General features: G+C 40.4%; 4 protein-coding genes across 12 annotated transcripts in view; 1 reads left to right on the top strand and 3 right to left on the bottom strand.

Annotated features, from left to right (window-relative positions):
- Window positions 1-3,068, bottom strand: part of TBCD (tubulin folding cofactor D) — a 132,142-nt gene extending 129,074 nt beyond the window's left edge. For 2 of the 4 annotated variants that reach the window (XM_087750714.1, XM_087750717.1), the window contains exons 1-2: window positions 2,679-2,774; window positions 2,111-2,336 (exon numbers count right to left, since the gene is read on the bottom strand). In XM_087750714.1, coding sequence (XP_087606840.1) covers window positions 2,111-2,303 — 193 coding nt within the window. In that variant the 5' untranslated portion in view covers window positions 2,304-2,336; window positions 2,679-2,774. The other 2 variants (XM_087750716.1, XM_087750715.1) reach the window with 2 other exon arrangements.
- Window positions 3,069-3,819: 751 nt separating this feature from the next.
- Window positions 3,820-17,128, bottom strand: FN3K (fructosamine 3 kinase). Of its 4 annotated transcripts, XM_087750556.1 has the most exons (8): window positions 16,338-17,128; window positions 12,557-12,616; window positions 11,640-11,821; window positions 10,438-10,589; window positions 8,997-9,088; window positions 7,704-7,786; window positions 6,699-6,821; window positions 3,820-5,916 (listed from the first exon to the last, which is right to left on the bottom strand). In XM_087750556.1, coding segments are annotated over exons 2-8 (972 nt in total). In that variant the 5' UTR covers window positions 12,558-12,616; window positions 16,338-17,128; the 3' UTR covers window positions 3,820-5,577. The 4 variants fall into 4 exon arrangements, with proteins under 4 accessions (XP_087606682.1, XP_087606683.1, XP_009474928.1 ...); XM_087750557.1 differs by lacking the exon at window positions 12,557-12,616; XM_009476653.2 differs by lacking the exons at window positions 12,557-12,616; window positions 16,338-17,128 and adding an exon at window positions 14,266-16,314.
- Window positions 17,129-17,266: 138 nt separating this feature from the next.
- Window positions 17,267-24,581, bottom strand: LOC104022888 (ketosamine-3-kinase). Of its 3 annotated transcripts, none has more exons than XM_087750560.1 (7): window positions 24,420-24,554; window positions 23,660-23,778; window positions 21,942-22,093; window positions 21,031-21,122; window positions 20,452-20,534; window positions 19,927-20,049; window positions 17,267-19,191 (listed from the first exon to the last, which is right to left on the bottom strand). In XM_087750560.1, exons 3-7 carry the CDS (start codon window positions 22,082-22,084, stop codon window positions 18,853-18,855), a joined length of 780 nt encoding a protein of 259 aa, XP_087606686.1. In that variant the 5' UTR covers window positions 22,085-22,093; window positions 23,660-23,778; window positions 24,420-24,554; the 3' UTR covers window positions 17,267-18,852. The 3 variants fall into 3 exon arrangements, with proteins under 3 accessions (XP_087606686.1, XP_087606685.1, XP_087606684.1); XM_087750559.1 differs by having other exon boundaries at window positions 24,392-24,516; XM_087750558.1 differs by lacking the exon at window positions 23,660-23,778 and having other exon boundaries at window positions 24,392-24,581.
- A 55-nt stretch (window positions 24,582-24,636) lies between these two features.
- The window catches only part of RAB40B (RAB40B, member RAS oncogene family), a 34,955-nt gene continuing 34,886 nt past the window's right edge, over window positions 24,637-24,705 (top strand). The window contains exon 1 of the mRNA XM_087750562.1: window positions 24,637-24,696. The gene's annotated coding sequence lies outside the window, so the exon portion shown is untranslated. The remainder of the gene's footprint in view (window positions 24,697-24,705) is intronic.

Below are 24,705 nucleotides of genomic sequence, written 5' to 3'. Positions count from 1 at the left end.
TCCTGCATTTGTTTCTCTCTCAAACAATTTTGCTCTCTATCCCCTTTCTCCCCTTGTCACATCAACACTTAGATTTAAGACATAACTAAACTTCAACAGTGCTGTGGCTGACCAGTGGATGACACTGCACAATCACTTTGAAGACACCAGCCAGTCCAACAGTATCCTTCCAGTAACTTGTACAATTCCATTGGGATACCATAGTGCTGTCTACTATCAAGAGGGAAGCCTGAGCTCTTAATCATCACGAAATTCCCATTGTAATAAATGATACCTTAAGCTATGTACAAATAACAGAACTAATGAATACAAGAAATTCTATCAACACTCAAAGCAATAGCTCTCAAGTAGAAGTGGAACTTAATAGCAAATTCCTTATCTTGCCAAATTGTTTTCCCAGATCATGGTCTGGCAATCTAAAGTCAAACCCCAAATCTAAATGCTGAAGATAATGAACTGAAAAAAAAGTTCCTCTAATGTTATTATATCAAAAAAAGATCTTCCTAAATTTTCCTACAAAATTATAACTGCAGATTAAACTGTCTTCCAAACTTCTGTTTCTAACAGTTCGCAAAAAAAAGAGCATCACATGTTTTTGTGAATGCTTTGGAGATCTGCGTTAAAATCTTCTGTGACTGATCATTACTGCGTTATCTGCATACAGATATTCCCTAAGGTATTCCCTAAGCTTCAACGTTATATCCCACACATTTAGCCTGTTACCATATTTGCGACATTTTTCCCAAGAAGGATCAAATGATACCTTATGACACTAAATATTATAACCAAATATTGGACAAGGTGTACAGTGCTTATCAGTTTTAAGTATACTAACACTGTATTTACTGGGCAATAATACGCTCTTCTGATGCTTGTCATACAGCAATAAACCCCTACCTTCAAAGGACCGGCTCCCAGTAAGTGCAAGTCACAGGTTTCAGTGTGTAGCAAAGCAATCTGTCTCGTAAGAACTGACGTGATAGAGTGGAGATGCATGCAGAAAGTTCACAAATACAATCTAAATACACAGAGACAGTATATATGATATGAAAGACAGAGAGGCATAGCAAGATGATTGGTTGGAGGAGATGATGCCCTTTCAGACGCTAAGATTTTTTCAGTAATTGCTTTTCTATCCCATCAAATTCTGCCATTTCATCTGTGGTACCGAACAATCAATACGAATATAACTGCTCTTGCTACTCCTTTCTGAGCATGCTCATCATTAGCCTCCTCAGATGGAACACTCAGTTAAGTCAATCGAGTATAATTCTACTGAGTAACTTCTGCAGGGTCAGATTTCCAAATATTGGGTATTCTGGTTTATTGTTTGCCTATCTAGTTTCTTTTTGTCAAAAACAAAGACACTGTATCAATATTTTTACTGTAAGTTTCTGCAATTTCATCATTTTTGCAAAGTACTTACAAGAGCCTAGTCCACTTGATTTGTAAATACATGAAACTTTCAATTAACTTTTGCAAATCATCTGGTCAGAATACTGGATTCAATACACAGATGTGCATTATAACAGGCTAATTACCTAGGACACTGCTACATGCACGTAATTATGCCACTTCTATATTCAGCTGAGGTCTAGAAGCAGAACAGCTTTCACTATATGGCACAAAAGCTCAGCTACTAAGTCAGATCCAAGTTGCCTCCACTCAGAAACAATTACATGATCTGTATGGAGTCAGCTGCCCTTCACATTTCCTATGAAATATAAAAGTAAAAATATGACATTACCACTTTAAAGCTCAAAATGTATGCATTTTTAACAAGTAATCAGGTACAAAAATGGCTTTATTTGACAGACATACAAACTTTAACTAAATTCTTGCCTGCATTTGAATAGGAAACTGGCGGCTAAACATGGGTCAGAAATCAGATTTCTTAAATCCAAGACCTGGGGTTTTATTTACAGTAGTTAAATACTATGTAATAATGGAATATATATCTGGAAAACAAAATGAGTAAAATAAATCTAAACTACCTGTTGATAAAGTTCCAGCATTATCACTAATCCAAAATTAGCGGTTTAGTCCTGTTTTGGTAATAAATTCCTTTAAGCAATATAAGAACATGCCCCCCTTTGGATGATGCGCTCACCTATGAATTTTTCCATGGTCATTTCTCGAGCCACCAGATCCCCACAGACTCCCTTCAGGTTACCGATGAGCCCCCCGACTTCCTGACTCTCTGTGAAACTCTCCAGGATATTTCTCGTGGTGACGACGCCTGGCTCCTGATTCTTGCCTTCCTCTGGCTCCGACCCCGCTCCGTCCATCTCGCCCAAAGCCATGCCCGAGGCCGGCGTCAGCGCCTCCTGCAATAGCTGGGCAGAGCAACAGCCGGTCAGTCACGCTGGCCCTCCCGCCGGGCGCGGAGCGCGGTACGCGAAGCTGAGGCGACCCCTCCCCGCCGCCGCCGCCGCTCCTCACACACGGCTCGCGCCCAGCCGCCGCCCGGCCCCGCCCGCCGCCATGCGGCCCACCGCGCCCCTCCGCGGCAGGCACCGCGGAGCGGAGGCCCGGCCCGGCCCTACCCGCCGACCCAGCCGTCCCGCACAGCGGGCGGCTCTCGGAGGTGGCGAAGACGCCGGCGACGGCAGCGGGGACGGCGGGCGACGCCCTCACCCCCCAGCCGGGCCGGAGGCGGGAGCTCCCGCGCGCATTACCCCGGCAACCGCCGCTGCGCTCCACAGCGCCGGCCCCGCGCGCGCCGCCGGGCACAACCTCCCTCCTACGGGGCGCCGCGCGGGACGAAAGGCTGCAGCGACGGCGGCGCTCCCGCGCGCGGCTCCGCCCCGCCGCCGCAGGGCGGGCGGCTGAGGGGAGGCGGGAAGGCGGCGAGGTGCCGGCCTTCGCTTCGGAGCAGCCGGACCGGGGATAAACCAGGGTAAACGGCTGGTTTACCTTTCCTCAGGGAGCTGGGGAACAGCCCTCTTCATCTCGGCCGTGGCGCAGGCTCTGCCCTGCTCTGCCCGCCTTCCTGCTCGGCCGCCGGGCGCAGAAACTCTCTCACGGCGGGAAGGGCTGCCCCCAGTTTTCCTCTCAAGTCGTTTGCACAGGTTGCAAAACGCGTGTGGAAGGCAGCTGGGTTATGCCGTTATCTATGACCTTCTCCATTTCTCACCCTACCCACGCCAAAACATTGAATTACATGGTTACTGTAATAACTCAGTATCTAAATCTCATAAAACTCTGGAAACAAAGTTTGAATGCTGAAAGCTACAACTACAGAAAAAAAAGGAAGGGAAGCAAGCGAGCAGACTCAACTGCCTGCCCCCTCACAGCAGTTACTATCTCTCATGCCAGATTCTTTCCCGTTAGCTTTCTCGGGAAGATATTTTGTCGTATCTCAGCCCAAGACGTACCGCATCGCCATCCCCTCTCCCACACGCTTTCCCCCTAGCTACCGAGGATTTGACCAGGTAAGAGCACTACTTTTCCAATTCTCTCTTGACACATCGCCAACACTAGAAAACTAAAGTAGGGGGTCTAAAGTAGATGTTTACTAAGTCACCTCAGGTTATCTTTTTACTTAACAGAAAATAAACTGGAAGGATCAGACCAGCTGGCAAACTAAAACGGGTGCTCAGGGTGAGAGGAGCCACCTTCAGAGGCACTCGTTTCGCTCCACCGATTATAAAGGGAATTCGGGGAGACAAGTAAGTCTGGTCAGGACGTTGGGACAGGTAACTCCTCTTTCCCAGTATCCAGCAGCTCCATCCATACCCAAATACCTCATCTTCAGGCTCAAATTCATTAAAGCAAACCACAATCACAAAATGCAGGTACACCAAAGGCCTAGTTTCTGCAAGGCAAGTATTTTATTTGAGAAGGAGAAATCTTAAGTTCGTGTGTACTTTCCAATGTAATAGACGTATTTTTGCTAACAGTAAACACTAGTACGCATGCACTTTGCTGTTTTCTCAGACCTGGATCTTCTAGCCATCAGCTACAATTTCAGCTGTATTCAAACTCTATTATTCCACTTTTCCACTGTTATAATTGTATTAAGTGTTATAACCACACTGTTACAACTTCCCCCAATTGTAGTCCAAATTCAAAGGAAGTACACATTTTTAAGTATTTGTATTACATTTACAGAGAATGAAATGCATTTTTTTAAATAGTATAAATTACAACACCTAACTTTAAAGTTTATGAAGTCTTTATAGCGTAGCCATTTAAAGCTGAAAAAAAGTCTAAACGTATTTGAGCATTTTTGAATACAACATTTTAGGTATTAGTCATGACAACCATCTGAAGCCTAAATACATAAGTTCAGTCATTCTTATTCAAATTTTCTGATTCACATAAGCATTTGTCAGACTGCACTTATATCGGCTTTCTTTACCACTTTCTTCCATTAAAAAAACATGGATTTGTTAATGTACTCTAGCTCACATTGTATGCCAATATCTTTGCTGCACAGTTTTCTCCCCAAATTCTCATTGCCTATGTTTTGTGTAAAAATAAAGCAGTTCGAAATATTAAAAACCATTATAAAGCCATCCAATTTGACACTGTTCCCTCAATAATCCAGCAGTGGCAGAACAGGCTAGCTTTGCCTACTGCACATTATTTTATAAAATTGAAAATACACCAAGCACCAACCAACACAGCAGCAATAGATGCTTTCTTGTCATCAGAACACTAAGCCTCCCTCCCACTTTTTGCTACCTTTTTACAAAGTTATTTAAATAATGTTACTATCATAGTCTAACACACTAAAATATCATACTAAAACTATGATACGTTATTATCAAACTTGTGTGGTAACAACCCACTTTCTGACCATACAGTTAATTACCAAGGAACTACAGAGACATCCTTTTTACAAAATACCACTGTAGTTTAATTTCTCATAGTAAGAGAAAAACAAAAGCATGTAAGTAAATTACATTAAATTAAAATAAATATTAGAAATCTTATTAATTATATATGCTTGCCAAGTGCAGTCCAAAGGGCCTCGTCTACTCTTCAAATCAAAAAGAAAATGATTTGATTTTCAGATTCATAGAATCTGATTTAAATTTTGGATCAGAACACTTAACATGGGAAAGGAAAGACAACAGAAACATAAATGGGAAAAGGGATGGAAACAGAGAGAGAAAACTAAAACAGACCAAAAAAGGGGACGGGTAAGGAACTGGCTGTCACTTCCAGCACCACAATCCCGCAACAGGAGCTCTCAATAACGAGCTGCTGATAGAGCAGCAGCAGAAGTGGCAAGATGCAAACAACTGTGGAAACGCAGCAGCTATGAAGTGAGACTCCACGGAGAGTAAGGCTAGGCTGACTGTCACGTTACTTCGCCAACCTAGCGGAGTCTTCACAAACAATGCAGTCTTTTCCTTCAGCAGGTATGAATCTGTGCTAGTAAACTAGTGCCTAAGTTAAAAATTACACAATCACCCTTAACATTTATAGCGAGGCTCAAAAGCGTACTCAGCCTTTTACGTGTCAGGTATTCTATCATCAACATTAATTCCTAGTTTGTGTTACTTCTGATAAGCAGGGGCTGTTCGTTACTAAGGGACTGTGTCAGAATTTCTCAAACCTACCTGGTTACTTTAGAAGTTTTCTCATTACATTTAGGGTAGATCCCCTGTACCCCGTCCCAAAATGGTTCCAGTGGTTTATGTAATTAAAGAGCTGATACAATTTGTTTCGTTTCTCAAATCCTGGAGCTTTGGGTATTTTACTGTGATAGGCAGAGAAAAAACAGCTGCTAAACCCACCAAACATTCCAGCAATGGCCAGCTCAAATTCTGAATGGCCATAGAAGGAAGCAGGGTCAAAGATAATTGGCCCGGAGTCGTCCTCAGCCACATTTCCTGCCCACAGGTCCCCATGCAGGAGAGCAGGAACAATTTCTACATCACAGAACATTTCAGGAATCTTTAGCTGAAAAAGCATGAACAAACACATAACAATTAAAGAGTTTTGAAGAAAATATTAAATAAAGTACTGTACTATATAAGAGACTAAGCTGGTCAAGTACTGCCTGTTTCCAGTCCTCGTGGAGTGCTTTTGAAGTTGATGGCTACAAGCATAAACCTAAACTGTAAGCCAGTAATAAATGTTCTTGATTGTTCTTGACAGAGCTTAGCAAATCATTCAATTCACAGTCTAGTATCAACATTTAGTATTAATGTATTGTTTCTAGACGTGGATTGTATTGGCTGTCACAAGAAATATAAAACAAATTTCATTTAAATTAAAAGGTTTCAGTGGCAAAAAGGGCAGCAGTAAACATCCACGCCAGTTAACCAGAATTAAGGAACAAATTTGTGATGTAGAGCTTGCAGAGGAATAAGTTCCTGGCTGTTTAAGTGCTGCGTGGAGCGTGACCTGAACCGCAGTCTCGGCTGTGAGCCTGGACCAATTAAAAAAAAAAAAAATCTGCCTGGCCAGCAGAATCTTACCTACTTTGTCACACCAAGTTCTTAGATCGGATTTGCCATCTTATTATTATTAGCTGTATTCCAAGAAATAAATGCCAGTGCTGAATTACAGGTTTATTTTCACTATCTATTAAAAAGCCGAAAGAGCAACATTAATTCTTTTCAGCAGACAGTGTTGTTGGACCAGCTGTGAAGCTAGTCCAGTTACTGCTGTTCATTTAAAATTCCACTGATACGTATTCTCTAACATTCTAAACCACAGATTTAAGACACGGTTCATACTTTCAGCTGCGACCAAAGTTCTCTGGCTTCTCTGTCTCCATAATCTTTTTCAATCAAATCCAATTGAGCTTGGAGTCGGTGACGAACAAAGAAGGAAGGCCAATCACTCTGCCATTCATTCACCTAGAAAATATGACACGGAGGTTTGCAATAAACAATTTTAACATGTACATAGTCAGTATTAATAATACATAGATATCAAGTTAAAATGTTTGATGCTGACACAATGGCCTAGACAATGTTAGTATGACCTGCTCACAATGTTATGAGACATTTCGTTGATTGTTCTTTGTGATGCTCTCTTCCGTGCTTAGGTGGGGCTGTCTTTAACATGAGATATAAGTTGAGGTTCTGGCTATTATAATTCATTCATATTTTCTTAATGTATTTTAGAGGGAGCGTTTCTGGTGAGATCATTTCAGCTGGTCTATATTGTATTCCAAAATCTATCTGGAAATGCAAAAGTATTTGTTCATTTTTATTGGGTAATGCATTTCTAATTTGGTGAAAAGTTGTGCTTAGCAAAGAGTTTGAGATATTGCAAGTTCATTCAGTTAAACAGTAAAACAAAATTCTACCATGTGCAGAGCCAGCAAATGACTGATTTATCTGTGAGCGCCCTTTCCAATGTCTTATGTGATGTGTTGCAGGATGAGGCTCTCTAACAGCAGTGGATTTTGCCATTTGAGGTCCATATAGTAGGGGTTTAGAAAAAAACAAAACCAAGACACGATATGTGAAGGGATACTTATTTTACTAAGTATCACCAAGCTAAAGAACCACCACATCAAATTCTTATTCAATCCACTGCGCCTGCTCGCTACATGCATTGTAGCGAGCCACAGACATTGAATAGCCATCATATTCCCTTCACTGTCAGGTCAGAATGAAACAGTGAAAACACAACTGTGATCGTAAAGCTGAAGGCCAATGAAACAAGCTTTTGTATAAAGAGTTTATGGAACTATATGAGTGCACGTTAGCTTTCACAGGCATGGAACATACCTGTGGTATGTAACCACAGCAAGTGGCTGTGTGGAATCCAAACTTATCCACATACTGAGACTCAGAGTGACCTGCTCCTTTACCTAAGAAACAAAATAAATATTGGGAGTTTTGAGATCCTTACATAGTAAAGTTTGCAAACACAGAACTAAATTTCAGAGAAGATAATTTTAAGCAATAAGTTACACTTATTTCATGGTCACAACCCTCTCTAAAGATGGAAAGAACTCTCTTAAACTTGAAGATACTGAATGGAAATGGAGGCACAATTAGTCACAGTTAGTGACTTTTCTTTGGATAAATGAGTTAGACATTCAGGAAGAGTCCAGATACCAGATTCACAATCTACTGTTCCAACACTTGAACATGCTGTCATTAAACATGGCTTATTTTTGACGCATAGATTATTTGTGACCTGCCAGTGATTTAGCCTTCACTCAAAAATAATGGATTATAATATGTCCACCACTAAGAGTTGAAGCTGGTCCATCCCTGAAGTCATGGGAAAGACACAGACTGGTGGTTCAGATTTTAATACTAACAACTCTAAAAGAATAATTCTTTGTATAGCTGCTTTTTTTTTTTTCATTCACGCCTTAATCCACTTTCCAAAAATGATGGAAGGTGTTTTCATTGAAGTCAACAGAAACTGTATCATGCCCTTACACTGGTGAATTACAGCCGTCTTCAAAGAGCAGCAATTGTTGTACATTTTGCTACATATTTGAGTTCAAAAATGTAATCCCCAGCATCTTTAAAGGGGAACTTAATTATGTGTTTACTAACTGGGACCATATTCCATAATAAGTTAATTGTCTAAACCAACAGTAAACAAAAAAAGAGGATGTCTGTAAGGTCAAGAACATTTTAAGAGACTGATGGTACATGAGGCTGAAAAGTTTAACTGACATTGAAAAAGACAACTAGTCCAAATTTTCAGTTTGACTTACAAAATGGTGAAAGCTCTATCAAATATTAGCACTATTTCTTACTAAATTTCAGTATCCGCATAATTTTATACAACAAAGTATATACAAAATGAAGAATTAAAAAAAGAAATTAATTTAGTTTTGGCAAGGTTAAAATGATATGTTTAAAAAAAATAATAGTAATTATAGCTCCTGCGTATATAATGTACATTTGCGAAGTGTGGCATAGGGACAGGAGGGACATATCTCATGAAACAGTGTCCCAGTATTGACTTTAATTATCATTAAAATTATAATGCAATACTGTACCACAGCCAAAAGAATTATTTCATTTTTGGGTTAGTACATGATATCAATACTCTACCAATTGTGTTTCCCTCCTTTCTCAATTTCTCTCCAAGTTTCTGGTTATAAAGATGAAGATCTGCTATCTGCTCTCCAAGCTTTGAAGAATATCTGTAGGATCAAAAAACAAAATGAAACTGAAACAAGACAAGTGAACGAAATATTACAGAGAAAAAAAAAAATCAATTAAATATGACCAAGTATATTTTTGGCAAATGTAGAACCTTAATCAACTTCACAAGTACATAACAGGGAGCAAATGACTAGACGACAACTCTGAAAAAATGGGTTGTAACAGATAATAAAATGAACGTAAGTCAGCGCTCTGGCAAGAAAGGTAAACAGAACACAAGGTTGTATAAACAGGGGCATGGAGTGCAGGAGGATCAAGTAATCATCCTTATCAGCTCCACATAAATAAGCAGAGAACAGAACACGGTATCTGCTTTCGGGCCTCATACTTCGAGATCAGCTGAACAGCAATAAGAATGGTAAGTCTAAAAAGAAGCCATAGGTGAGGATTGAGTTGAGGTTGCTTAATGCTGAAGACAGACTACTGAAAAACAGTTAAAATATTGCACAGATATCTGAACAGGAGCTGCAAGGACGGAAGCCAATTTCTTCTTCATGCCCAGAACGGGTAGAAAATAATGGGTTTAAAATTGCAACCTGGAGGACTGAGGTAGATATTAGAAAAATCTTTCCTAGCAACAGTGGGCTGGATGGGAATGGACTGTTTGGGGAAGCTGTGGAATTGCCGTTATCGTCCCAATAAAAATAGATAGGTTGGACAAACAACTGCCAGAAGAGCCATAGGCGTTACTGTGTTCCCCCAGAGGCCCGGAAGAAAGCAGTTAACTCCTGAAAGCCTATGTTCTGGAGCCTCCTGAATTCCACGTTCAGGTTGGTTGGCGGACAAAATGGAACTTCATGTTATCTATCCATTTAGTTCTTCCTCACCCTAGCGCCTTTGACCTTGGTGACTGGCTTCAATCATTCTTGGAGATTATACTTAGAGAAGCAGAGGTTTCAAAGACATAAGCAGCCTATAAGTTTAAACAAAACGGATAGGCTGGGAAAAGAAACTGAAATGAAAAATCTCATGATGGAAAGATGGGCTAAACTTGGCCATTATCACATTCACTTTCGTAGCATCTCAGCACACGTGGACCAGCATACAAAGCTCGAGGCTAGCGATAGCATGCCATTTCTATTGCAGGTAGAGGGTCAGGGAAGAGCAAAATATGGGGAAGGGGTGTATACACACACACACACACACATAGCTATGTGTATATATATTTTTAATACATACACATATACACACATGGATCTTGACAGATATAAGTTCCAGCTCTGAGAGAATAGAGGGGTTCTTCTCATGAAGTTTTCTGACTGACTGTAAGATGTAAGAAAATATGCCCCAAAACACAGTAAAAAGAAAAAGAGATGTACAGACGTACTTGTTGAGGTGTTTCATCTTTAGGTACTCCATGACAAACATTGCTCCTCCTCCAGGTAGGTCAATTACTTTAATCGGCTGAGGCACTCTCACAATATTGGTTTTCTGGATAGCTTCCAAACTTGCCATTTCCCCTTCAAACATTTTCCTAGCCTGTCAAGGAATAAGAATATCCTTGGGCTAAACTATGGCTGTCTGCAACAAGGACTTTGGAAAAAATAGCCTTGTTTACAAAGTTACAAGGAGTTAATTAGTCTTGATAAAAGAATGTAGCTGCAGCAAGGTTTCAGTCCACACAGGGAGACTTGAGTACCTTAATTCTAACTTCTTTTTTTCCCAAATTCATTCCAGGGTAGTAGGATATGTCACATTTCTCCGTGATTTCCGGCTGCTTATGGAGATACCAAACTACTCAGACGTAACACTATCTCTGAGGATAATACCCAAGACTACCTCCTTCAAAACCACAGATGACCACAACTAAATGAAGACTGAATCCTTAAACTGGTTCACCTTTCCATGCAGGTCAATGGCCACCAGATGGAGATGACAGTACAAATATTAAGCCTGCACTCTACATTTTTGAAGCAAAGATGTTCTTCACACCAGTTTTAGGATGTTTTTAATATTGATAAAGCAGATTTCTGATGCACTGTGTTGTTACAAAAAGCCATTAAGTACTGCATTCATTTAGTAATAGAAAAGTCAAGAACTTGGCCTGAAAAATTGCTAGAATCTTACTGCTAGAAATACAAAAAGCAATGGGGAAGTTTGAAACCTCTATAGCTTTAAAATACATGAGTTTTAGCCCTGGCACTCTGTTTCCTCCCTCCCACTATCCTCCCAACTGAAACATGAAAAAGAACGCAGTGAATGCAAATTCAGCTTTAGACTTTTCCAATCTCTAAGTACTACAATAACAGCTCTGTACTTAGCCTCTTTTTTACATATTGCAATGCCCATTCCTGTCGTTGAGGGTTATCACATTGCATTACACCTCATTTTGCATTAGCCAAACCTGCTGCATTAATACTTGATATAAAATAGACCACAGCTTTTAAAATAAAACTGCAGGGAACACTGGAATAATTAAAAGTCAGCCTGAAAAGGCAGAATTCTAAATTATTAACAATCAGGTGTTTTTAAAATAAAAGGGTCTCTACATGCAATAATATTAGTAGTTAAATATCTGCTAGCATTAACCTGAGGTTTGTGGTTGATTTTAACAAATACTCGTCCACTGTCTGTTTCATAACCTTGGCCTTGGCTAATGTATCCTCCTCCGGAGCCTCCAAACGCCTTCAGAACAGAAGTTTTCAATTCTGTTTTCAGGATTTTTTCCATGGTGATTTCCAGGCTGCTGCAGCTGCTTTCCGCTAAATCCACTGCAAAACGAGATTAAAGGTTTGGGTCCTTCTTTCACTGTCACTCTGCTATGAGGTAGAAAGGGCCACCCACCAAATAAAAAAAAAAAAAAATAGCAGCCAAAAAAAAAAAAAAAAGGCAAATCCAGAGATACTGTTTCAAAATGCTTTGTTTCCCATGGGCTCATAAAAATCTTCATAAATATTTGCTAGAATAAAATTGAGAGGTGTGTCCTGGGTCCTCTCTCAGCTGTGCTGAGAGCTGCTGGTATTTGTAGTTTGGACCCGTTTTTCTTTTTTAAGCTCTGTGATCGCAATTGGTAGAAGACGTCATTTTTAAACCAATCCACTAGAGGGAGTTTAAATGCAACACCACAAACTGCGCACGTGTTGTATTGTGCTTATTCAAGACATGAAAAACAAACTTGCAGTCCATAAGGATGCAATTAAATCATGCTGCTGACCGTAAGCCAGCCACCAGAAATACGTGGAAAGGTTGGTGGGTTTTTTCTCTGCTTGCAGTTGCTTTGTGTGGACTGGAGTTCTGTTGTCGTCCCTGAGCTCTTTAGAATGCTTTCCCTTCTGGGGACGTAATTCCATCTCTCGTAAGAGACAGTCAAAAGATTTTTATTGCCTGAAATTCCCCTCAAGTCAGTGAGATAGTAAGGTGCTCAGGGCCGGACATTATCAAGTGAAAATTCATAGTAAAAGCATCAAGCTGGTAATACAGAAATTTGGGATGTTGTTCCTACATACTTCTCCAGATTTAACGTGATCTTTAGGACGTCATTTCAGCTTTTTATCTCCTTTCACAGTCTGTAACACAGAGAAAGAAGATCCCTTGGGTACTACTGAATTTAATCGTTTCACACTTGCAAAGTGCACTGACGCCCTCAGGTATAAAGCGTAAAACCTTTAAAACATGTTATCATAACCCAGACCCTACAATATTTCTTTTAATAAAAAGTCTGTATAAAGATACTGTATTTGGTTAGGGGGCTACGAGCGACTCCTAGCACAGTTCAATCCGTGGAAGAGGCTGCAGTTCTTGTTCTCACTTGGAGCAGCAATGCCTACCATCTCCCCAGGGAATTTCTGGATCTTGTTGCCACTGTTGCACTTTCCTTTCATGCATTTCTCTCTCTTTTCACTACTACTTGTTTGTATTGATTCATATAAGCTGTTTGGTTTTGACAGAGAAAGGAATGACTACGGGACAAATACTGGCTTCACTTAGGTAGGCTTTTCACCACACTCACAAATGGTTCCAGTCCTACATGGAGTGAAAAATATTGGTATAGTACAAGTTATTTCTCAAACAAGTAATTTCTCAGAACATAGCTCCTTACGGTACGCGGAGCAGCTGGAACATAGCCAATTTGTCCCTTTGAGGTCTGCTAAGGAGGAACTTTTCTAACAGCCAGATTTATTTGAGCAGAACATTGCTTATAGAGTAAGAGCACAAGCTGGAAAAGTGCAGCTTGTGACCTGGACTCAGAAACAGCGATTCAAACACAGAAGAGTACTCAAGAACAGCAAGAAGCCACATGCAAGATTACATATCTTGGTTGGACCTTTGCATTATATGTCTGAAGTAACCAGTGACTGCTTTGGCAATCCTTCTACAAAGTCCCACTGTAGTATTTTATAACCGCCACATCACCTATATACTAACTGTAAAACAGATCATTCACAAAATAGAGCTACAGAAAGTAATGTTGGGGAGAGGTAGAGAAGAGTGAGCACTTACTGTAGGAGTCTGAAGTAGTTTGTCCATACACTGCCATGGAGCATTTGGGCCTAGAAAGTGAGCCACAGCTGCTAAAGCAAACTATGCCTGGACCAAAGAAAGCTTAAAGCGCAAGGGCTCAGCATGTACATTAAATCACAGTAAAGCAGCGCACGTGCACTCAAAGCAACTTGATTTTGGACAGTCTGAGGCAGTTAGTTAATATGACTCATATGACTGATTTCTGGATAGTGAAAATGCCAAGCAATTTGAATTTCAGGATATATGAAGCCCTAAAGAGTACCCTACTATTAGAACAATGGGCTCCAACTGCTGAAAGGGGGAATCGTACCCTAGGTTGCAATGGAGCACCTGAGGAAAGGAAGAGTTTTTTGGCAACAAAATAAATGGCCATGAGCAGGGAACTTATTTCTGCATAGTGAAAGATACCCTAGTTCATTTTTCCATTTACCTGTTAAGGAAAAAAAAAAACAAAACACCAAAACCAAAAGCCCCCCAAAAACCAAAACAAACAAGGAGAATGGATCTTCATCCACAATATTACTACTGAACCCAAAATTTTTGCAGTCTAGTATGCCATGGACTTCTCTGCTACGATTTCCAGTGAAGATACCAATAGTTACCGACTGTAACACTTCTTTCAGCATTCTGACATTTTATTTTGGGGTAAACCAGAAAAAGGACCGTGTTAACCCAAATATATTGCATCACTTACATAGTAGCCAAGAGACAGGAAAGCCTTGTTTGCTTCCACGCTGGATCAATATTTAACTGGTAATGCAGAGGTGAAAGGCTTGGTTTCCTAACATTTTTTCACATTGTTTCCAGTCAAGCAGCTTCAAACAGCATCATGTCAAACACTGGAAGTAAAACAACTCAAAAGGATCCCAGATGGGCTTGAAGGAACAGAGTGCTTGAAAATACCCACTGGCAGGTCCGTGAAACCTCCTGCCACGAGCAATTCAGCACCACGGCCAGATCACAAAGGAGAACGCTGAATTGCATCAGTGCGACGGGAGAAGACGGCGAGGAATTACGAAGGAGTATTTATGTGAGTGTTGTGGGGCTCCGGGTTTAAGACCTATCCTCAGGGTTATGCTTGTAGTGGAGTTGGTAACCGTTGAGTTTCCCCGTTCTTTTCTTCTTATTTTGTTCACAACTGCTTCTAATATGTTTGTTTTCAAAGACTGTCCAAAAGACAGATATCCCCGTGCATACCAATGAGAAAAAGATGGTTTACTTATCCTTTGGGAGTAACAGTAGCTAAAGAATCACAGGAAACAACCTATATAGAACAGTGTAACCCAAGAGCAAGAAAAGACTTTCTATCATAAAACCTCCCTTCCTTTGACAGAAGTTATAGTTTCTCAGTAAAAAACTATCCAAGGACAAATAATTCAGAGCTCCTTTAAACCCTGTAGATCTGATCTTCAGTATAACTGCACAGGCTGCAGCTCTGTATACAATATCAACCATGTCTTGGGAGATTTCAGTGAATTCTTGGAGATTTCATTGAAAAACGTGTTGAAAAGTAATTAAGTATTATTTTACAAAGAAAAACAATAAAGCTATTGTGATTCTGATGTGGCTTAGTTACCAGAAATATATTTTCCCCTTAAATCTTCTGTCACAAACAGTGCCTACAAGACAAGCTAATTATATACCACTTCCCACCTGCTTTTACTTCTGCTAGAACAGTCCAGCATCAGTTAAAATCACCAGATCAGCAACTGGAACAACAGTGAAGATGAAAAGCAGGGAGAAAAACAGTACTAGAGTGCAACATTCATGCCTGCAGGCGGTTTTTGCAGATGGCAGCAGTCCACGAGAATGAAAACAACAACAACAAAAAAAAAAATCACACTGAAATGTAGGGTACTATAAGCAATTCAGCAGAAATACGGGTTCTTGCAGAGGTTCAGAATGGATGTGTTTTCCCAATGAGGACAGTCAAGCCATGAAACTGGTAGCCCAGAGAGGTTGTGCAGTCTCCATCCTTGGAGGTTTTCAAGACCAGACCACATAAAGACTTAAGTAAGCTGGCCTGTCCTCATAGCTTTAAGCAAGAGATTGAACTAAGTGACGTACTGAGGTATCTCCCAACCTGAATTTCCCTATGATCCTAAGCATTGAGTCCAGATTTCCAAGTTTGCCTTCCCCTAATTCCTCTCCTAGGCAGAAGCTGATGTTATTAAAATTATGCACAATCATATCCCAACCTACTAATTAATTCCTTAAGGAATTAATTTCAAAATTTAGTTTAAATTAAGAAAAAAAAGATATCGAGAGATCTGGTTTTCAAAGTATTAAAAATAAATGCCTTGAGATGCTTTAGTCTACATATGCCATACATGTACTGTGATCCATCTTGAGAAAAGACTTAGAAACATCATGAGAGGATATTACAGTTTTTTTACAATATACAAATACACGTACACTGTATATTTAAGAAAAATTTAGTGGTTCTTTTACCCTTTTTCCTTTTACCCTTTTCTTTTAACCTTTTCATACAAATAGGAACGGACGGTCAGCAAAATTATGATACAGAACCAGGAAATACGGAATGAGAGCATAGGTCCAAGGAAACATGCTCGCCAGATTAAGAACGCACGGAGGGAGCCAAGAGGGAGGCATACACGAGAAGGAAAAGCAGAACGCATTAGCTTTAAACTGTGAGAGAGAAAGAATAACAAAGGCACACCTGGAACACAGAACGCAACAAAATGATCAAAGAGAATTCCAAGAGCAGTGCAGAACTATACAATACATAAGAAAAAAAAACATTACCTTACAGAACTGCAGCAATATCCTCTTCAGGGTCCGCCAGCAGCCTGCCTTCAGAAGAGAGATCTCATCCTCTTCTCCATTCTCTGATTCAACTGCTGTCTATAAGAACTCAAAACCAAGGGATCCATGGTACAATAGAGCTTGCTATTACAATCCATTTGTATTCCTCTTTACACCCCTTCCATTTTTAACTGTAGCACAAGACGGCTTTGAAAAAGTGAGCATAAGATCCCTTAAATTAAAACTCTAAACACAATTGTTTCTATTTACATAACCTGCATACAACACAATTTTCCTTCAATCATAAAAATATTTTGATTCAGTTCTATTGGGAGAAGGTGATCTTTGAAGGCTTACTGTTTATCACTCAAGTCTATGACTGACCAAAAATCCAACTTCATTACCACTTTTCACCTTCTAATGATAAAAAGTATTTAGGTATTTTAGCAAAATAAACATGTTGATTTGTTGAAGACTTGTAAACAGCATGACCTTGTTAAACAACTTCTAACTTTATTCTGAAGGCATAGGGAAATGAGCAGTTAAAGGATCTAACCAGATGGACTGCTGGCTAAAATCCCACAGCATTTCTTCAATCAGCTGCACTAAGCAGCATTAAGTTTGGGTGAATGGGATAAGGATATGGGCACGGACATAACATTTCATCAACAACATCCCAACAGCTGGTACAATACATAAAGTCTGAAGGCACAGATAGGACCTCAAATGATACAGTAACCAAACAGCACATAAATTTTCTTCAGTGACACACTGCTCCAGATTAAAATCCATGACCACGTTCCCATCAACACCTTTGTTGACCATAACCATCTAACGAACTAGGGACCTTTAACAGGTTGGAGCCAGTAGCTCCCCAAGAATGGACGCAAGCTGTAAGGTTTTAATTCAGAAAACAGAGACAACAATCGTCAACTGGGAAACTTTTTATTTAAGCATCAAGGTAAAAGTAAAAGCTATTCTACCAAGCAAGGGTTTAAAACTTTTTGTCGCAGAAGTTAAACAGCCAGGGAGAAGAGTAGTAGAATTAAGGAAAGTTATATCAAGTGATAGTCTTCTCTAAACTTGCTTCCAATTCTTATAACTGCGAAACCAGCAACTAAAAAACCCTCAGTAATCTGCCAAAATGCAGTGAAAAACATTTTTAATCAATTAAAAGTCATTCCCAAACACTCAAAATGCATGTTAGGAATCATGCATCTCTCTCACCTACCTGGTACGCTTGCACTGAAATATCATTACCAGCCTACATCAAAAAGGGTACAATTTCAGTATTACCATCTCATAGGTATAAGAAACAGCTAGTCTGCAAAGCTATCGTTAAAGAACTTCTGACAGTGGTGTAGAGCTGCTGTTCTGTGAGTTACATTTTAACTTCCTTTGGTTTCATGTCTCTTATCCCAAGAGCTACAAAGTGCACTTAGTGGGGACTGAAGAAAAACGTTAGCTTATGGCACCTGTAGTCTAAACTAAAGAAAATTTCTGTGAAGCCTATACCATGACCAGATGGCATTATCCTGTGGGCAGTGACAACAGTCAAAAAGTACATCTTCTGTTCGTGTTAGTGAGAGAGTACATCTCCACAGGATGTGTACACGTAAAGTCTCTTACCTGAAAAGATCTTTAAGGATGCACACTATTGGACAAAAGCATAATCCAAAAAAGAAGAGAGAGCTAGTTATGGTGAAAAAAAAATTGCTATAGATAAAAGCCCACTGACCAGCAAGCACAGAGCAGCCTACAAAAATGCCATGAGGCACCAAAATGCACATGCCAGAAAAAATTGTAAGTATTTTCACACAGCTTTGTAACAACAGGAAGCAGTTCTCCATCCAACAGAATCACGTTAACATAATGAATAGCAAGTCCAAATAATTTTTCACAGGTCCCATTATATAATTTTCTTGTTGACTTTCAAAATATTTTGTTAACATTGTTTTCATGCACATAACTGGACGTGAAGAGCTGAAAGAGTCTGAGAAATCTATCATAAAGGGCAGGGGGCTGGGGGACAGCAAAAAGCAATGAGCAACTATTTTAACCATCTCCTCAGTAACTGAGAACGGCAATTTTCCATTTCACAAACACTTCTCTAATGTTTTCCACTAGGGTGCAAGTGCAAACCCTGGTATTTCTCTACTCTGAAGCACAATTGGTCCCTAACAGAGAACTTCAAATAATTTACACCCGAGTGCTTGATTTGTATTAACTTGCCTAGTCTCAAGCATACAATGTTTTCTTAACACTGACAGATCTTTCGTGCAACTGAATAAATTCCTTCCTTAGATATTTCCCTCATAAAGGTATTCCCAGCTATCCTAAGAAGGGATGACTATGTTACACCTGGTATTCAGCAGGACTCACTGATTCTAGGTCTTTAGCTGTGCAACAAGGTCAAGGGTCTAGCAGCTTTTTTTAATCTTACTACGACTGTAGTTGCACCGCCAAGTATGGGGTTTGCCAAGCAACACAGGAAGTATTCTGCTTGAGCAGAAAGTCACTTTATAAGGTTTCTCATAATGTTTAGAGAAGACCCTCTGTACCCTGTGCCAAAATGGTTCCAATGGTTCATGTAGTGAAAAAGTTGATAAAGCTTTAGGCGTTTCTCAAACCCTGCTGCTTTGGGAATTTTACTGTGATAAGCAGAGTAAAAAGAACTGCTGAAGCCACCAAACATCCCAGCTATTGCAAGCTCATACTCTGAATGGCCGTAGAAAGAAGCCGGATCAAAGATAATTGGACCAGAATCATCCTCAGCTACATTTCCTCCCCAGAGATCTCCATGCAGGAGAGCAGGAACAATCTCTATGTCACAGAACAAACTGGGTATCTTCAGCTGCAGGGGGAAAAAAGCAAGACATGTAAGTACTACATTTTAAGGTGAATGATTATAGAGTTTTATCTGCATACATGCAGAGCATGAATTGAAACTTCTTAAAAGTCCATTAAAAAAACCCATAACTTGAAGCAGCATAAGACCTAGTCAACAGAGATGCTGAGAAAATCAAGAAGATTTCTATTTTTCATAAAAGCCAGCAGCTGAAGAATAGTCATCCAACTGTTTTTTAGCACTAAGAAAATAAAAAATTAAAACTGCATTCGGTGCTGCAATATCGACCAGCTTTAATAATAACAACAACCACCCACTTCATCATTAGAAGGCTCAAGAATCCTTGAAGGGATTTCTACAACGTAGTACCCAAATAGCTAATAGTGCAGTCACTTAATCGGATGCAAACCTTAAATGACTAGATAATGTGCAGAACAGTACTCCTTATATACATTTCTCATCATGAACATGTTACAGGGAATAAGAAATGTGAACTTGATCTAGTATTTCCCAAACAGCAAGGCAAAGCGCTCTTTGGCACACATTCGCTTTGGAATATTAGCATAGGGTGATGTGGCAAAAGCCATTATACCTTAGAATAAAGGGCATTTTAATCCCTAAAAGCTGAAGACTCTTACCAACAGACCCTGGAGCATAGCAACAAACAGCAACTTGGTTTTATAAAAGAAAATCTAAACAACTGATACCTAGCTATCACTATAATGTGAGAATTTCTCCTACCTGAAGTTGTGCCCAAAGTTCTCCTGCTTCCCTGTCTCCTGAATTCTTTTCAATCATGTCCATCTGGGGCTGGATTCTTTGCTTGGCAAAGAAAGTCACCCAGTCATTCTGCCAGTCATTCACCTGAAGGAACAGGATTGCAGATATTAGTTCTACACGACACAAAAGACAGATTTTCTTCTTTTTCAAATAAAGCTTTGGAGGATTATACAGCGTTTGTGTTGATACCGTCCAGGACAGTAAATGCTACCATTTAATAGACTGTTATCTTAAAACATTAAATTAGGGGAATAAATAATTTTCTCTAAGTGATAAAACCCAAGCAATTGAAGAGCTATGAATGTCCAATGCAGCTGTAAGTGCTGTCAAAGCACTACTTTCCTCAGCAGGCTGAACAATGTTTTTTCTTTTTATGACTCCACAGAAATAAATTAATTTCCATTATGATAATTTTGGCCCTTTGTGTGACTGAAGGGAAAATAAGATAAACTTAAAATTCTATCAGTCTGATGAAGTACAACCTACCTGTGGAAGATAGCCACAGCAGGTAACTGTATGAAAGCCAAATTGATCCACAAACTGGACTTCCATTTGCCCTTGACCTTTACCTTTCAAACCAAAGACAAAAATCCAATACTAATGACAAGATTTTAAGCATCTACAATGCAAATGGACTTTAAAAACTACACAAGGGTACAATGCTGCTTCTACTGAGAATAAAAAAACCTGCACCTTAATACTCTCTTTGTTACAACGGCTGTTGCTGTTGGTTTTTAAGTTTAAAGCTTGACGTAAAGCAGCTATATTATAATCTTCATAATCATATTTTGAGGTAGCATATCTCCCCTGATACCTTGTCCTTGTAGAAACTGTGGTTTAGGATCCCAAGGGTCCCAAACTGAAGAAATGTTTTGCTTACAGAGTTCCAAACAGAGCAAACAAAACCAAAAAGACGACCCCCTGCCTGGGTGTTTCGTCCAAATCTAGTTTCGTAATACCTTTAGTGGAAGAAGATGAACTTATCCTGAAATAACAAAAGCTATTTTATCTATTTTGTAGATTATTATTAACTAGGTTAAATTTGCAAACAGCTGTGTACTGTACCAACTGTGCTCTCTTCTTTCTTCAGCTTTTCTCCAAGTTTCTGGTTATGAAGGTGGAGATCAGCCAGCTGTGTTCCAAGCTTTGCTGAATGTCTAAGAAACAAAAGTATTCTTAGCAACACTGACACATGAATGAATCCAGTTCTTGATATTCCAGGAATTACTTGAAAAGATTTATCAAGCAAGTAAAAGAAGTTCTGCATCCCTAACAAAGTACATTTTCAAAATATTCCAGTCATAAACACCTCCTCTTCCTATAAAGACTACTTATTAACATGAAACAAAATGTATTTACATGGTTGTTTCTGACAACACTATTAAAAGTGAGCAGCAATCATAAATTTAGTAACAATGAGAAACTATCAATTCTAATTTCTGTGTGATATCACTTCTACATGAATTTTCAGTAAGGTATCTACAAGGAAAGCATGCACAACATGCTCAAGGTGAGAGTTGTAAAAATACTGAAACCAGGATTCATTAATTTGGGGAAGTGCCTCTGCATACTCATGACAAGCAGAGTACTGCCCCCAGGCAGGTCTATAACTTTGATGGGTTTAGGCACTGGTTCTTTATCAAAGGCAAGTACACAAAACAGGTGATCAGGTAGGTCATTTTCCTTAGTGTAAAAAGGAACCTTACTGTAAAAATCACTAATTACCTAAAAAAACCCACCAAACAAACAAAAAAACACAAACAAAAACCACACCCACTTCTTGATGTATGATCAATTTGCTAGGTGAAGCATTATGAAGTATTTTTTACAGTTCTCTGCTGTATAACTTCCCAAATGTATCTTGACTTGCTTTAAAAAAAATTAAAACAAGTTTCCCCTCTGAAAACAAGTGACTTAATTTGTCGTAATACTCAAAATTTCTAGTTAAAGGATGCAAAGATAATACTGTGTTTTACCTGTTTAAGCCTCTCATTTCTAAGTGTTCCATCACAAACAGAGTACTGCCCCCAGGCAGGTCTATAACTTTGATGGGTTTAGGCACTTTTATTGTCTGCGTTTTCAAGATGGCTTCCAAACTTGCCATTTCTCCCTCAAACATTCTTCTGGCCTGCCAAATATTAAAGGAAAGCGTTAGTCTCTACGAACACCAGTCATAGGTAAACAAAGCTCTTGCACAAAACCAATCAAGGCTGTAAATGTTAAATAAAAAGCTTGGAGCAAGTGGTTATTGCATGTACAAGATACAGATAGATCCACACCACCAGACTTGACAGTAATTTTACGATTACAGAAATTTCACTTCATAAACTGACTCCATGGAAGTGACTTATTTTTACAATTACAGAGAATGCTAGAAACTAACTTAGAAAGTCTGTTTACAATTGAAGGAGTGCAAACTGCATATATATAAAATGTAAGCAATATTAATGGATTATGCAGCAAACGTCTAGAAAGCTATGGGCAATATACATCATCAGTTGGGAGAGTAGAAGAACGGTGCTGATATTCATAGTCTTCATGACTTTCCTGACACAGACTGCTTAGTAATAGAGCCAATCTTCAAAATAGTCTAATTTGCAGTCACAGACTGATTTTCCCTGGCCTACTTATTTTGCCTCGGGGGGAGGAAGAATATCAGTGATAGCAGCCAAATGCCCCTCACCGCACTCGCACACAGAAGCCCTTAGAACCCAAGCCACTACCAGCTGCATTTGCTTTGAAGACATTCTGAATTTAGGACCTATTTCTGCAACTGTTACCCACACCGAGTAAAATCTATTCTCTTGTATTGCTCCACTGACATCAGTGACACTAGTCACACAAAGAAATGCTACTCTAGAAGAGTTAGGCAGAGGTTACAGAAAAAGGGTATGTGGGAAATCTATGGTACCGGCTAAAAGCAAAAACAAGGAAATATGATTAATAAAATAGAAACAGAACACTAGCCCTTTAGTACTGATACACAAAACACAGTCAAAGGACAATTTACAATAGGCATTGACTAAAAATTCCAAAGCCTACAGGAGATCAAGAATGAAGAACTGCTGAATTACTGAGCCATGAGATAGCTTTGTTCAGAGGAAATCAGTAAATACTACACCTCTCTCTAAAGCACCATACTAGGTTAAAGTCAGCTGTTAACTCTAATAGAGTAAAAACCACAGTGTTTTCTAGAGAACTTTGTTTTTCTAAAGAAACTGCTGATATACACCCACCGCTGCACACACAGCACAGCATTATAATACAGTTTGGCAAAACTTGCTTTAATCAGCACTCAGAATCCACACACAAGCAAAAGCATAGGAAATTAAATGATTACTGAATAGACAATCTATCCAGATTTTTTTTTCCAAGCCCTATCTTGCAGCTAGCTGGATTGTATACCTAAATACACAATTAACAAAGGCCTAAAGTGGACGGGCTATATTGCTATCCATTCAAACCATTTTCAGTCTAACGTAAAGCGGGATAACCTTTGCATATTTTCCCTTGTTACCATTTCAGTGCATCCATCCAGCTCCCTGATATGATCAGAAAGTGTAGACAAATTTGGAATAGATATAGTTGCATACCTGCTTTCAAAAACATTTGTTTACTATGAAAGGCAAATACAAGTTCTGACTTTTGTTTTTCCAGTGAAGCTATTCATTTGACAGACACAAGTGTAGAGTACCTTTAAAGTGAATTCCACCTGATCTGTGCTTTTGTAAATAAGGGTGCCATACAGGTATGTTGCATTACGCTTATCTCTATCAAATGCAGATCTCTATCTTCTACAGTGGCTGGCACCAGCTATCGAAAGGACAAAGCAGAAAATCTTGAACAATTGTGGAAAAATATCATTGGGAAAAGCTCCTTCTTATGTGCAGGGAATTACTGGTTTTGTTACAACAAAGAAAGATGCATACCCTCAGTAGATAATGTTATACCCTCTAGGTTGCTCTCACAGCATATGCAGCCACAGTCATACCAGCACGACCCCAGCCATAACTGACAACGGCATGCCGTTGTACTGCGTGCCCTAGACAGATAACATTGATACCGCAACAACGTCCCACCAGAGGTGCTGCTTCCCACCCCAGTGCTTACCCCCACCGCGGCCTCCCCGTTCCCGGGCACCCCCCCACAAACCAGGCCCCAGACCCACAGCAGCCGCCAGCCAGACCCTCACAGGGCAGAAGCCGCCAAACGAAGCCGACCTCTAACCCCAGCGGCAGGCCACCTCCCTGACACCAGCAGTCGAAATTTTACTGCCTGAGGCCAGTTTGCCAGCCGGCAAACCTCCCTCCATCCAGAAGAGGCCGGGGCCGGCTGAGGCCAGCCCGCCTCCTCAGCGCGACCGCCCTCGCAGCCGCCTCCCCGCCCCGGAGTCCGCCACCCCACCCTCGACCCCTACCCCCCACACCTCCGCCTTGGAGTTGCTCTTCACGTACACCCGGCCGCGGTCCGTGTCGTAGCTCTGGCCCTGGCTGATGCAGCCGCCCCCGGAGTGCCCGGTCGGCCGGAGCACCGCGGTGCCCAGCTCCCGCCTCAGCGCGTCCTCCATGCTGCCTGCCGGGGCCAGCGCGGCACTGCGCCTGCGCCGCGCCGCTAACGGCGCCCGGGCCGGCGGGGCTGGCAAAATGGCGGCGGCGGCTGAGGCGGAGGAAGAGGTTGGCTAGTGGCCCGGGCGCTGCCGCGGGTACAGCCGGCCACAGGGACTGGCCAAGGGTGAGGGCT

This window comes from Nipponia nippon, unplaced genomic scaffold (assembly GCF_047370975.1).
Source record: "Nipponia nippon isolate SJK-2023a ecotype South Korea unplaced genomic scaffold, ASM4737097v1 scaffold_14, whole genome shotgun sequence".
Taxonomy (NCBI): domain Eukaryota; kingdom Metazoa; phylum Chordata; class Aves; order Pelecaniformes; family Threskiornithidae; genus Nipponia; species Nipponia nippon.
Note: the sequence above shows the minus strand (reverse complement) of the source record. Positions and strands in the feature narration are given on the sequence as shown.